Source organism: Arvicola amphibius, chromosome 9, assembly GCF_903992535.2.
Source record: "Arvicola amphibius chromosome 9, mArvAmp1.2, whole genome shotgun sequence".
NCBI lineage: Eukaryota > Metazoa > Chordata > Mammalia > Rodentia > Cricetidae > Arvicola > Arvicola amphibius.
Genome location: NC_052055.2, coordinates 74,743,707 through 74,758,222, shown reverse-complemented (window position 1 = coordinate 74,758,222; position 14,516 = coordinate 74,743,707). Strand labels below are relative to the sequence as shown.

Genomic DNA, 14,516 nt, shown 5'->3' with positions numbered 1-14,516 from the left:
TCATAATCTTGAGCACTAAACGTGATTTTCTTTTTTTTTTTTTTTTTTTTTTTATGAGTGGAGAGTATTTGAACCCTTTAGTAGCTTTGTATTTTCAGTGACATAAAGAAACCAATTCTTATAAGGCAATCGCAGTTCTGTTAAGACAGAGCAATGTCCTCAGGGTCTTTGGAGGTGAATGAACTCTTTGCTTTGATGATGAAGGAAACCAGGATGCTTTTCTTAAATATTCAGTTAATATTGTGGCACCGTTGTGGAGGGTTTGGGGTTTCTCACGGCCAGCAACGTCGTCCGTCTAAAACCACCCGTTAGTTTACTAATTCTAGTTATTTACGGTCTGCAAATTCACCCTTATAGTCAATGAGTCCTTGTCATATAGACCATGAGCAGGGTCCTGGAGGTTTCGGATGGTATCAATGGGTCATAGGAACTCAGCCCTTCACTTCGCAAAGAAACAGAGGCTCTGTGATCCAACGAATGTGTACTGAGTCTGCGTGCTGTCCTGCAGTGCAGGCCCCAGGGAAGACACACGGGTAGCTAAATGCGTAAGTAGAAAATGATGACAGCTATGTGGGGAAAGGAAGAGACAGAGGAGGGCTTTTCAGTTGGGGACGGGCGGCAAGGATAGCATCCGGGAGGAAGTCTTGTCTCTCTGGATGATTTTGCTTGTCGTCAGATGTCAGGTGGGAAGTGAGTTTTAGGCTGGGTGTGCAAGGATCAGACTGAGCGTGTGAGTTAGAGTGGGTGTAGAAAGAGGGAGAGAGAGAACTAGGTGCTCACTGAGAAGCTCCTGGCGGAGCACCCAAGGGTTCCTGTGAGCTTCCGGTCTCTGTATTATTTGGATTTCTTTGGATGCCCATGCTGGGAGTTAGCAGACTTTGTCTGTAAAGGTCCAAATCGTAACAGTAGGTCACTGAGGTCCCTGGGCAATGCCGTAGCCTTTCAGCTTTTCCACAGGAGCATGGAAGCAGCCATGAGTGTTAGTGACATTGGTGTCTGGATTCTAGGAAGCCTGTTCACAAGAACAAATGGAGTGTTGGATTTCCTTTGCCGGCTCCTGGCTCGAAGGATGCTTTCCTTATTATGTCTCTGGTCTTCATTAGGTAGTTGAGCAAGTAAGGAAATGGGGTATATGCGGCAGTCCCTGGCCTTGAGCTGCTTATGACCATTATGGGAAGATAAGTATATACACTTAGGAGGCCGCCGGCCAGCATGACAAGACACTATGTAATTAGGCACTAATACGAAGGACAGAAACAGGAAATGTGATGGGCCACCTGCTCATCTGCTTGGCATCTGGGTGCCTAGGAAGAGCTCTGAAGGCTACCTAAGGATGGCGGGACTCAACGATATCACAACACACAGGTTAGGGCTGACTGAATGCTAGGCCAACCTGGTAATCTTGTAAGTGAGCAAACCAAGATCCTGTTGACTTGGAGACAGGTTAGGTCAGAATATGTCTCCTGTTTTCTGTTTGCACAAGCTTCATGTTGTTCTTCTTTTGACTCTAGCCTAATCCACCCACAGGATGTATGTATGTATGTATGTATGTATGTGTGTATGTATGTGTATATATGTATGTATATGTATGCATGTATGTATGTATGTGTATGTATGTGTATGTATGTATGCATGTATGTGTATGTATATATATGTATATATATGTGTATGTATATATGTATGTGTATATGTGTGTGTATGTATGTGTATGTATATGTATGTATGTATATATGTGTGTGTATGTATATGTTTTATATTGTTTAGGGATGAGAGAATGGAGTGAGGGATTCAGCTTATTGATTGCATTTTGGACCTCAAAAGATTGAGAGCCTGTGGGGTGGTGTCGGCTGCTTGGAATGAGGAGGAAAGAAAAGGTGAGCTGGGTGGGGCATGGGAAGAAGAGGAAACAGGAAGTATGCAAGATAGAAAAATATACACTGACCCATACACAAGAAAGCAGCCAACATAGCGTTGGTGGGAAGAGCCTCTAAAGTAAGGCATACCCAGTACTCTATTGGTTGTAGGTCTAGCCTTTGACAGGTGAGCCAACTCTCTAGCCTGTGCTCATTCTGTGGAAGAGAGCTTAACTGTTAGAAGGAGGCAGTTTGCATGTTCATACAGACAGATCTCAGTGATGTAGTAGCAGAAGTTAGTCTGAAAGAAATCCCAGACTTTGGGGGTGGTTGGCTTTTCCCTTTGCTTATATAAAAACAAACTCAAGCAAGAGAACAGAGAAGCTGCCTCAAGGGTATGTGTATTATGAGCAAGTGCTCAGCGAAGGGCTTGGGAAGGTGGCCACCAATGTCTACAGTGACTCTCTGGGGATGAGTCGATTTGCTCAGAGAATCTGTAGTTAAAATTGGTAGGCTTGTTACGGGGATGTTTATTCCGGGTGGTAAAAAGTCAATAGAGAACAGCATCGAGGTCATTAAAAATGCCAGGTTGGGTAGGGATGGAGGGTAACTCCGATAGTGGGATTTGACAATGTCCAAAATGTGGCTCAGGAGCAAGGAATTTTAGAGCCAGAGGGGTCCTGGTTTAGTATTAGGGGTCAAGACTTAGTTGGGTGTCAAAAACACTCAGAGAGCTGAAAGGCAAGACAAAACACAGACAAACAAAGTGAGTTCCTTACCCTGCTGGAGCCTCTCAGTGATCTCAGAGATAAGAGGGGGCTGTGGGAGGTGTTTTCAAAACTCATCCCAGGCACTATTAGTTTTTGTGTGAATATGTGTGGACATACATGTGTCCGTGAGTGTGCACATAGAGACCTGAGTTGATGTTGGGAAACATCCTCAATTGCTCTTCTACCCTATTCAGCGAGACAAACCCGGAGCTCACTGATATGAGTAGTCTCTAGCCGGGATCCACTGACTACCTATGCTGGAGTTACAGGTAGACCACTGCCCCTGCTCGCTCTGTGCATGGGCTCTAGTAATCTGAACTGTTTTTTCATGCTTGTGTGGCAAACGCTTTAACTACTGAGCCATCTCCCTTCTCTTCCCAGACAATTTTAGTGTCGTATTTGAAGCCTGAAACTTTGGTAGACCTCCCTGATCTGTCTTATCCGTGTCTGTGCAAAGGGGGGAGTCAAAGGTTGTGGCTGGAAGGACCCAGCCTCTGTCTATCACTTATCAAGGACTTTGTTAGAGTCCCCCATTCCAGTGTTTTTTTTCTAGTATTAGCTTTCACTATCATCTTTTTGTATTGTGCAGGGGCTATCTTTACATATTGTCTTTCACCTGGTCCATCTTATCTCTGCCCAGAGCTCCAGGTTAAAGGGAAAAGCTAGTGTTTGTGTGTGTGTGTGTGTGTGTGTGTGTGTGTGTGTGTGTGTGTGTGTGTATGTGTTGTTAGGCACTCTATCTATACTCTATCTATCTATCTATCTATCTATCTATCTATCTATCTATCTATCTATCTATTTTGATTTTGAGACACATTCTCAGGTAGCCCAAGCTAGTTTCAAACTTGCCATGTAGCTGAAGATAGCCTTGAACTCACGATACTCCTACCTCAGGCTCTCAAGTACTGGGTTTACAAGCATGTGCCATCACAAGGGGATATTGTTTTGCTTTGGGACAAAGTCTCTTTATGCAGCCCAGACTGGTCTGGATCCTGCGATTCTCTCCCCCAAGCCTCCCTAATGCCGGAATTACAGGCAAGTGCTTCCACACCTGACGGGAAAGTTCTGGTTGAGATGGGGACTTCTTGGTTGATGAAAGCTCTTAGGAGAGGAACTCTTCTTTGCTGTCCTGTCTCTTCCTCCATTTGAGCCTCTGGAAGGAAATCCCCAGTGTTTTTGGCAGTGGGATTAGCTGTTGCCTGGATTCAGAAGAGAATTTAGAGGCCCCTGTAGTCCTTGCTTTAGAAATAAGTTTACTTTAAAGGCCCCTCACTCAGAAGCCTGAGTAGGCTTTACAAAGCAGAGAGGCTTGTTTGAGACAGAAATGAGGGGCTTGGAGCCTACCTCCTGTTGCTCCTTGGCCAAGAGCAGCCCTGTGATCTCTATCCAGCTCAGGCCTTGCTTCTGTCCCATTGGTTCCTGCCTTCTTCCACTTCACCAAACACAGTTCATCCACATTCTCCTTTATCCTGTTTGTAGGAGATAGAATTGTAGGAGGCAATTTATAAGTCAATATTATAGTCTCTTAAGAATTGATATGTCAGCCAGGCATTGTTGTGACTACCTGGAGTCTGAGGCATAAGGATTGCAAGTTTCACATCGACCTGGGCTGTATACTAACAGCCTGTATCAACAAAACAAACAGGGAAAAAAAAGCAAAAATAACTAGCCCAGCTCAGTAGCTCATACCTGTAATGCCAGCATCTGGGAAATCTGAGTCTGCATTGCCACAAGTTTGAGGCCAGCCTGGGTTATAAAGTAAGATCCTATCTCAAAATAAGGCATCTTCAAAATGAGCTAATAACTAACAATGCCCCTTTACCCCCTCCCCCAAGAAATTAAGAAATCCAAATAGAGCAAGTGTGGTATAGAGTGTAGGGGCTGTGAGGTTTAGGGGTGGGTTTTGTGCACTGCAGTGACCTCTGACAAGTCAGACACCAGGGGACTAGTATAGTACCTGCTGTCCCCCGTCTTAGACTCAGAGCTGGTGGGCAGTCAGCGATAAGCACATTGCGGGTGGCTCTGTGGATTAGAGCCCTGGGAGGGGGAGGTTGGTGTTGAGGCTCCGTTTCCTATAGCTTCGTGCATCTCCCCAGGGCGCACACTTCTGAGTCTAAGATGTGGGCGCGGAGGCACCGCACTAATCCTGTGCTTGGGCTTCACTGGGCAGATGGTTTTCTCCTCACAGTGCATCTGCTGGGCTCACAAGAGGGTGTTTGGGCTCCTTGGGCAAGCGGAAGGAGCCAGAAAAGGGAGCGCCAAGCCAAAAGCTGAAAGGGAAGGCACGGAACTTCTCTTTTCTTTCTCAGCCTCCAAGATGAAGTTAAGTTTCTCAACGAGGAAATCAACCACTGCCCACTCCTGCCCGTCCCCACTGCCCTTTCAGGCTTAGACTAAAGAAAAACTAAGCATGTAGAAGGCCAGAAACCAGCCATTGTCTTGTAAAGAAGAGCACTCTGGAGCCGGGAAGAGACTCAAGAAGTGCCCTGGCCTCACTTGAACATGGGTTGGGAAGGGATAGACTCGGGTTAACCTTCAAGATACTAAGAAGACAGAAACTCTTGATGCCTGCGCAGAAGGTCTTGCTTTGTTCTTTTGGCTACCAGTGTAGATGTAAATCTAGAAGGAATTTGTCCTGGAGTTGGTAGCTCAAGGCAGCCATTATTTTCTTATAAACGTCACCATCTTACTGAGGATGGCAAGAACTGTTGGGCCTCTCCATTTCCAGGGCCATAGGGAAGCTGTCACTCTGGTCCTCGGTTCCTGCTCCTCTCAGCATCTTAGGATTTGTGCTCCTGAAGCCTCTTTTTTTTTTTTTTTTTTTTTTTTTTTTTTTGGTTTTATTCGAGACAGGGTTTCCCTCTAGTTTCTAGAGCCTGTCCTGGAACTAGCTCTTGTAGACCAGGCTGGCCTCGAACTCATTGAAGCCTCTTTTTGAGACAGAGTCTCACTATGTTGCTCTGGTTGTCCTGGAACTCACACTTAGTAGACCAGTCTGGCCTCGAACTCTGAGATCCTCTTGCTTTTGCCTCCCAAGTGCTGGGATTAAAGGCGTAAATCACCAACTACCATGCCCACCAGGCCCCCTAAGTTTTTACTCTGGAAGCTGGTGTAACTCTGGGTGCTGGGTGAAGCTTTTATGCATGACATGGCCACTGGCTTGTTCTTGCTGGACCAGGCTCACTGCATAGATCCCTCGGTGGGTGCCTGCAGGAGTATGTCTCTACCTATCAGTTGTGGCCTTCAGAGACTGGACAAACCATGTTTGCCCCTAGAAGCATCAGCTCTGTTGCTTAAGATACATACTAGAAATACCAAAAGTATGCCTGTGTGTAAAAACAAGACGAAAAAGTTTAGCATCAGGCATGCAGGTGCTATAGAACCAACGACTTCAGCACGGGCCTCCCTGTTCCTGGTGTCAAGCTGATGTGGTACCAGCCTGACCCTGAACAGTACCGAGGACAGTGTTGTTACGATCGCTGGTGATTTGTTCCTCTGCTCCGATCTGATACCTCTCTTATTTCTTTCAGCTTGGATTCCTCAGCACCATCGCGGCTCAGCCGGAACAAAAGACTCCAAGTCTCACGGGCACATACCGCCATGTTGACCGTACCACTGGCCAGGTGCTAACCTGTGACAAGTGTCCGGCAGGAACATACGTCTCCGAGCACTGTACCAACATGAGCCTGCGAGTTTGCAGCAGTTGCCCTGCGGGGACCTTTACCAGGCATGAGAATGGCATAGAGAGATGCCATGACTGTAGTCAGCCATGCCCGTGGCCGATGATCGAGAGGTTACCTTGTGCTGCCTTGACTGACCGAGAATGCATTTGCCCACCTGGAATGTATCAGTCTAATGGCACCTGCGCTCCCCATACAGTGTGCCCCGTGGGCTGGGGTGTGCGGAAGAAAGGGACAGAGAATGAGGATGTGCGGTGTAAGCAGTGTGCTCGGGGTACCTTCTCTGATGTGCCTTCCAGTGTGATGAAATGCAAAGCCCACACAGACTGTCTGGGTCAGAACCTGGTGGTGGTCAAGCCGGGGACCAAGGAGACAGACAACGTCTGTGGCACACGCCTGTCCTCCAGCACAGCCCCACCTACCCCTGCCACAGCTATCTTTTCTCACCCTGAGCACATGGAACCCCATGAAGTCCCTTCCTCCACCTATGAGCCCCAAGGTAACTTAACCTCATGAATTACTTGCCGGAGGAAGGCTTTGAGCCCAGTAGAGTGAGCTGATAACCGAGGGTGTTTTCTCCTCTTTGCTAAATCTAAAATCATCCCTTGGAGAAAGGGAGCCTTCATTTTTGTGGCTAATTAAATTTGGCTTCTTTGGACTTAATAGAAACATGTAACTCAGAAGGTTTCTATTAGGAGACAACAGATATCTAAAAACTAGGTTACATCAAATCAGCAAATAAGAACGGAGAGAAATAAGGGCAGTGTTTGACTTTATGTAAAACACTTAACCCCTTCAGCTCTTGGCCTCCAACTTGCCGAGTGAGTGAGTGATTCTAAATGTTTGAGATGGAGTTAATCTTAGGTAGACAATGCCAGAAGGAGAAACAGTAAGGGGAGCTCGTCCTAATGTCTGGAAGGAAGGAGGACTGTTGTCCATGGTAGGACAAAACCATAGGAAAGGAAGTTAGAAACTTCAGAAAACAAGCAAGATTAAATCCACGTATAGATAGATCACTAGCTCTCACACCTGGAAGAGAAAAACTTAGTGTTTTTTCCAGCAGTCTTGACTTCTTGTCCTTTTTCTGGTATCCCTGGTTGCCTGGCATCCCAGTCGGCACTCAGGCAGAAGAAGTTCACATTTTGCCGTATCCTCTCTCATGGCCTTTAGTTTCTGTGCCGTGAGTGCCGATGTAAATTGTGCCCCCAGCAAGGGGAACCTTGCCTGCTCTCCATTGATAACTGCAGGGAATGCTTTCTCCTGCCCACCATTCTGCCCTGAAGAAATGGGTGTGACAAGCTTCAAGGGCTGACACAGGCTGGGTTTGGTTCCCAGAGACTCTCAGCTCCCATTCCTTACACTCTTTCATGAAAGCTAATGTGGAAACTTCTTAGAAAGAAGTCCCCAGAGCCAACCTCAGCCCTGTGTAACCTCTGGGTTCCAGCTGCTGGAGAGCCTACCCTTCCTTTATGTATCGACCTGTTGGGCAGGGTTGGATCTGAGCCTGAGCTCTTTGCTTTATCTTAGTGACAGGCTCTGTTTCACCTCTGGGTCACAACGTAAAACTAAAGGTGACAGAGGAGGATGCGCAAGGGAATTTAACTAAAGTGAGTTCTCTGCGCAGTTGGATCAATGAAGGGTCGGCCTGTGGCAGGTGCCCACTTGTCCACAGATTACCTAACGTCTAGGAGAAACGATCTGGAGCTCACCCATTGGCTCCCCGAGGATGCCCATGTTCTGAGTGCCAGAAACTGAGTTTCACTATTCAGATTTTTATCTTTTTATATAAAGATGCCATTAGGACCTTTATTAAAATGTGCAAGATAATATTTGATCTTAAGATCCAGCAGTCACCTCTTCTTTGACTGTCTGACATGACCAGGGACAGGAGAGAATGTGTAGATGCCCAAATATGGAAAAGCTGTTCCCCCCTCCTTACTCTTTCTTCTAGGCGTGAACTCAACAGACCCCAACTCTACTGCCTCTGTTAGACCAAAGGTACCAAGTGGCATCCAGGAAGGGACAGTTCCCGACAACACAAGTTCAACCAGTGGGAAGGAAGGCACAAACAAGACCCTCTCAAGCCCACCCCAAGTTACTCACCAGCAAGGCCCCCACCACAGACACATCCTGAAGCTGCTACCGACATCCATGGAGGCCACTGGGGAGAAGTCCAGCACGGCCATCAAGGCCCCCAAGAGGGGCCATCCCCGGCAGAACCTGCACAAGCATTTCGACATCAATGAGCATTTGCCGTGGATGATTGTGCTCTTCCTTCTGCTGGTGCTCGTGCTGATCGTGGTGTGCAGCATCCGCAAGAGTTCCAGGACTCTCAAAAAGGGGCCCCGGCAGGATCCCAGTGCCATTGTGGAAAAGGCGGGGCTGAAGAAATCCTTGACTCCGACCCAGAACCGCGAGAAGTGGATCTACTACTGCAATGGCCACGGTGAGCCTCTCCTGTCCCCTTGGTGTCTGTAGAGCTCTCAGACTCCCTCCTGTTTTCTAGAGGAATGGGAAAGCCATAGTTTGTGGGGTCCCCTTCCTTCACCAAGTGCTTCTTGATCTAGTGTGTTCCAGCAAAAGATTCTGACCATCTATTTGAAATAATGCATTCAGAGGGAACCACCTTTTCCCATCCCCCCTCCCCTCGGGCACTATTGAAGCTGGAGAATGTTGCGGACTCAAGAGACCTACGAGTTACTTTCAGGGACTTCTTGGTTAACTGTCTCATTTTGCAAATGTAGGAATGTAATTCAGCGAGGTTTCGCTCAAACAAGAGTCTAGTTGTTTGTTGAGGACTGGTTGGCACGAGACTGCACATCTCTTACTGCCGGAGCCCTTCCTCTTTTCGGTTTTGAAAAGTTAAAAAAAAAACCAACATGTTATTTGTGTATGGTCATGCTGTGTAAACGCGTGTACACACGCACATGTTATGGCACGCATGAGGAGGTCAGAGGACAGCTTTTGGGAGTCGGTTCTCTCCTTCTACTGTGGGCTCCAAGAGTCAAATTCAGGTTTGTGTAGTAAAAGCTTTTAACACACAGAGCCGTATTGCCGGCCCACACTTCCCTTTTCTATGCCACAGGCTAAGAAAATAATAAAAGGAGTCCAAAACTAAATTGTTGTAAGCTAGCGGGGCTGTAAGATTTAGATGAACTTTGCTTTTCACTCTATATCTTTAAATGTACACATTACTTTATACACACACGCATGCACGCACGCACGCACGCACGCACACACCCCTCCTACCTAAATGTTTAGACTCTCACTCAATCCAAGGTGCAGGAAGATTTTTTTAGATGATAGACGCCCACAACATGAGAGGTTCCTCTTGGTCTGAGGCCATGTCCTACATCTCTCCCTTACTAGTCTGTGTGTGTGGATAGATGCCGGAATATTTTGCTCTTTTCTCTTTTAAGGGCAAAAATAGCTTACAGTACTTACTTGTCTCTGAGCTCGATTTGATTTGAAGGCTGCAATTTTGTTCTCCTGCTGTGGTTGCAGCTTCCTTTCCTGAGTGAAGGCCGGCTCTGGAAATCCCACTCAGATGTTTCCTTTCCAGTTACAGATAAAGGTGTGTGTATACCCTCCTACAGCCTGCTTAGAGTCTTTTCTATTGAATGCTGGAAATGCTTACACTGTTTGGTCTAGTAATTCTATTTCTGGGACCCTGTCACAGAAGGATAAACAGATTCTTTTTTTTTTTTTTTTTTTAAGTAATCTCAGTGAAGGTAGACATTGTCTTGTGGGGAGAGGAAAGCAGCTTTAGACAGGACCTTGCTCGGTAGCCAGGCAGGCCTTGAACTCGCGATTGTCGCATGTCAGCCACCTTAGTGTTGGAATTAGAAGTATGGGATGCCATGCCTGGCTTACCTTATAACCATTTAATGTAGCCTTGTGAGTCATAAACATTGCAAACAAATGAAGTACCAATTTTAGGGAAATAACTGAGTAAATGGTGAAGTGTCCATGTATGCAAGTGTGAACGTTTTCACATAGTCAAGAGACATTTATATTAGGTAAAAGAAACATTCGGAATGGAACGACATAGTTTCTAAAAGTCCCAACTCTCCTAAGCCTTCAGAGGCTGAGAGGGAGGGAAGGCTCCAGAGTGGAGAATGTTTTTTCCAGTGTGGTAGGATTTTTGGACTCTTTACCCTCTATTTATTAGACTTTTCCTAAGTTTTGATTAATAAGACACTATAGGAAGTTGTGGGGGTCGGGGAGCATTAAAACCCAGCTTAGTCCGCTTCCCTCAGTGACCGGGGTGAATGGGCAGTGGGATGCTGTGGCGGCTGTGTGCAGACTCTCAGAGCTGTCCTGAATTTGTCACCCGTGAGTGCGCAGGGCTATGTGCTGACCCGGGAGTCCTGTGGTCCTTGGGCTGCTGGTTGGACGCGCCTGGTTGAGAGCCTGTGTCGAACCCACTGCGGCAGTCTGGAAACCCACTGACTGGAAAAGCTTCACCCTTCCCACCCTTTAGTGAAAACCTTGAATAGCTTCCTATGTGCGCATAATTCCAATTTGGGGGAAGTTACAGGGATAAAGCCTGTGTGTTCCTGTGCCCGGGCTGCTCTTCCTTTTGCTGTGTTTTGTGACAGTGCCTGGCATAGTCCGGGGTGCCCTCAAACTCGCCGTATAGCCAGAGCTGCCCTCGAACTCCTTATCCTCCTGCCTCAGACTCCCTAATGCTCGGATTACACACGCGCCCCCACATCCAGCTTAGCTTTTTACTCTCTGTCACCTGCCCTTTGCTTCTAAAGCCCTACACTGATTTTTACATGATAAAGCCTGTATTATAGAATAGCTTGTTATATTTAATGGCATGTGTATTGCATGTTACATGTATCTACACATGTATTCAATAGCTGAGATAAATTTCCCACATTGTTCCATGGCTCTTTACCCCTCGGTAAATTAGTGTATTTCTTAATAATAAGGATAGTCTCTCTGTAAAATATTTTGTAGTTTCCAACCTCATTAAGTTGAACACTGAGAACAATGCTTTGTTGTATACATGTCCCTGTCTGTTTTGTTGTTCACCCGGTGTCCCAGTTAGCTTTCTGTTGCTATGATAAACACCGTGGCCAAAAGAAACTTGTGGGGGTGAGGTTTCGTGGGACTCACACTTCCAGGTCACAGTTCATCATGGGGTGGGAGGAGTCAGGGCAGGAACTCAAATAGGAACTGGAGGTAAGAACTGAATCAGAAGCCATTGAGGGTCACTACCTCCTGGCTTGCTCTCCATGGCTCCCTTAGCTTGACTTTTTGACAACCTTCCATGTGGCAACACCATCCACAGTGGCCTAGGCCCTCCCACCTTGATCAAGAAAGTGTCTCAGAGACACTCTCTCAAAGTGGTTTGAGAGAAAATGGCCCCCAAAGGAAGTGGCACTATTGGGAGGTAAGGCTTTGTTAGAGTAGCGGTAGCCTTGTTGGAGGAAGTGTGTCACTGTGGAGGTGGGCTTTGAGGTCTTATATATGCTCCAAGTTCCACCCAATGTCTCAGACCACTCCCTGTTGCCTACAGGATGTAAGACACAAGTCTACTTTTCCAGCACCGTGTCTGCCTGCATGCCACCATGTCGCACCATGGTGACAATGCACTAAACCTCTGAAGATGTAAGGCACCACAATTAAATGTTTTTCCTGTAAGAGTTGCCGAGGTCATGGCGTCTTTTCACATCAACAGAAACCCTAAAACACAGACATTTCTATGGCCCCATGCAATGGAGGCAGGATTTTTCTGTGTAGCCCTTGCTTTCCTGGAACTCACTTTGTAGACCAGGCTGGCCTCGAACTCACAGATCTGCCTGCCTCTGCCTCCCAAGTGCTGGGATTAAAGGTGTGCGCCACCACCGCCCGGTTAGCACTCCAGCCTTTACTTAGCAATCTTCCGTCTTCACCAGCCAAGTGCTGGGATTGCCAGTGGGCCTTGTACCACCCTGGCTTTTATACAGGTGCTGGGGCTACGAGTTCTACTCCTCATACTTGCTTGACAAGCCCTTTATCCACTGAGCCTCCCTACCCTAAGAAGTATACCTTTTCTCTTGAGTATAAGATCTTGTCTAGGATCAAGTTTTGTAGTGACCTGTGCTCTGAATTTACCTCATTAATAGAAACAGTATGACTATCCTTTTATATTATGTAAATCTAGAACTATCCTTCTATGGTCATGTTATTAATCAGTAGTTGCTGTCATGGTTTATGATCAGATACATTTTACAAACTGTTTTGGCAGCATAGTTCTAAAGTCCTAGAGAACACAGCAAGTTGTAGAAACAGACTGGTCCAGGAGCAGCAAACAGTCCAGTACCATGACCTTAAACACTCTCTTAAACGTTGTATTACATTATTTATCTAGCGTGTTAGGGTGCGTGCATGCCATAGTGAACCCCTTGGTGAACCTAGGAAGATTAGAGGAGAAGTCTGCAGGAGCTGGTTCTATCCTCCCACGGTGTGGGCCCCGGAAATGGAGCTCAGGTCTTCTGGCCCAGTGCCAAGGCCCTCTATCCTCTAAGCCATCTTCCCGCGTAGCGCCAAGGCCCTCTACCCTCTGAGCCATCTCACCCGCCTGACCTGACCTTCACCATTCTTGCAGCTCTTTTTACCCTCTGAAATACCATGTGTCCTCACAGCCATGTCCTCCTTCGTTAAAGAACGGAAGTGGCAAATCAAACCCAACCCAGTCCCCCTCCTGTGCCTTCCAGTGTCTCCATCGGTGTCAGTAGTGTAAGTAGCCCTTCCTGTAGTTTAGCTTTCCCCAAGTTCTGAATTGGGATAGTTACCTGTGAGGCCTTTCGGTAAGGAGGGCCCTCTCTTTCCAAATTGCTGGTTTCAATGGTATAAGCAGGTAAAATCCTGTTACAAAGAGAGGTTCTGTTCTGAAAAGGCCACCCCAGGTGCACTGAGCTCTCTGTAGACAATGCCTCGTTGATCTGACTGCTTTGTGCTCTGGCAGGAGATTATCCCGCATCATAAGATCTCTTCCTGACTTTCGGCCATTCACTCCGAATGGCCGTGAGCATGAGGACTGGATGCCCGGGAGTTTTCTATCAGAAGTTTTGGGAGACCTCCTTTACCCCTGCCCACTGTGAGAGGGACATGCCGGGCTCTTCTTTAAAAAGTATTGTTATTCCTTGACAGTTTTGTACATACGCACAATGCGCTGTGATTCTATTCCCCACCATTGACCTCTGATTGTCAGTCTTCCTGTCTCTGAACACTTTCCTCTGTCTAACTAGTCTCCCACTTGCTTTCCCATTAGAGAAAATGGTACCCATTCACAGCATCCATATTGGTGAGATCTTCAGGAAAGGAGTGTGGGCTCATGTCACTTCTTATCTCTATGATGCGGCCTTGAGGGGCTCAATCTTGAGCGGGTGTCTATTGCTGCTGTTCATGGTTGTAAGGGCTATGTTTGTTCCAGTAACCCATGGGCTCCTGCTTGCCTTGTTGGACCTCAGGACTCTGAACTCTGCAGCGAGGCCTTTGGTTCCTGTCTTCTCACCATTAAGACCTCTTATGCCCTGTTGTCATAGGGTCCTGTGGTTGAACCCTGGAGCTGTACATTCTGAGGCTCAGGGCGATGGCACCCTCGCTCCCTTCCTTCCTGAAGTCAGAAGAGCTCAGTGGTCGCTAGGTTGGCAGGGGCTTTGGTTTCTCGCAGTACATCCACTTCGGTGTTAGGGGTTGTAGAATTTCTATCTATGAAACCTATTTAGGATTTTATTATTAGGCTGAGTTGTCATGATGATGTGAGCCTATTGTTTGGGCTTCAATCATCATCCTTCTGTCATTTTGTGGAAATAGATTTCTTTTTGTATTATAACCCCAAGATAGTGGGGTCGGTGTGGGTGGGAGTGCAGAAGTTTAATCTGATTTAAAATGAAAATGAAGGGGCTAAAAAGACAGTTCAATGGGTAAAAGCTTGCACTATTCTTCCAGAGGATCCAGAGTGGCTTATAACAGCCTACATATAACTCCAGCTCCAAGGGCTCTAACATCTCTGCTCGCATGCACATACCCTATGTCCATACAATTTAAACAAATACACATTTTCTAAGAACGATTAGTGCAAAGCCAAGTATAGAGGCTTATATACCTGTAATCCCAGCATTTGCAAGGCTGAGGCAAGGGGCACTGTTACAAGTTCTAGACCAGCAAAGCGTGTTGCAGGTTAGCCTGGCTACATAGGGTGTCAAAATAAAGAA

General features: G+C 46.8%; 1 protein-coding gene across 1 annotated transcript in view; it reads left to right on the top strand.

The window, feature by feature from the left end:
• The window catches only part of Tnfrsf21 (TNF receptor superfamily member 21), a 68,339-nt gene that overhangs the window by 15,112 nt on the left and 38,711 nt on the right, over positions 1 to 14,516 (top strand). Inside the window, exons 2-3 of the mRNA XM_038342607.1 lie at positions 6,154 to 6,802; positions 8,255 to 8,749. Coding sequence (XP_038198535.1) covers positions 6,154 to 6,802; positions 8,255 to 8,749 — 1,144 coding nt within the window. The remainder of the gene's footprint in view (positions 1 to 6,153; positions 6,803 to 8,254; positions 8,750 to 14,516) is intronic.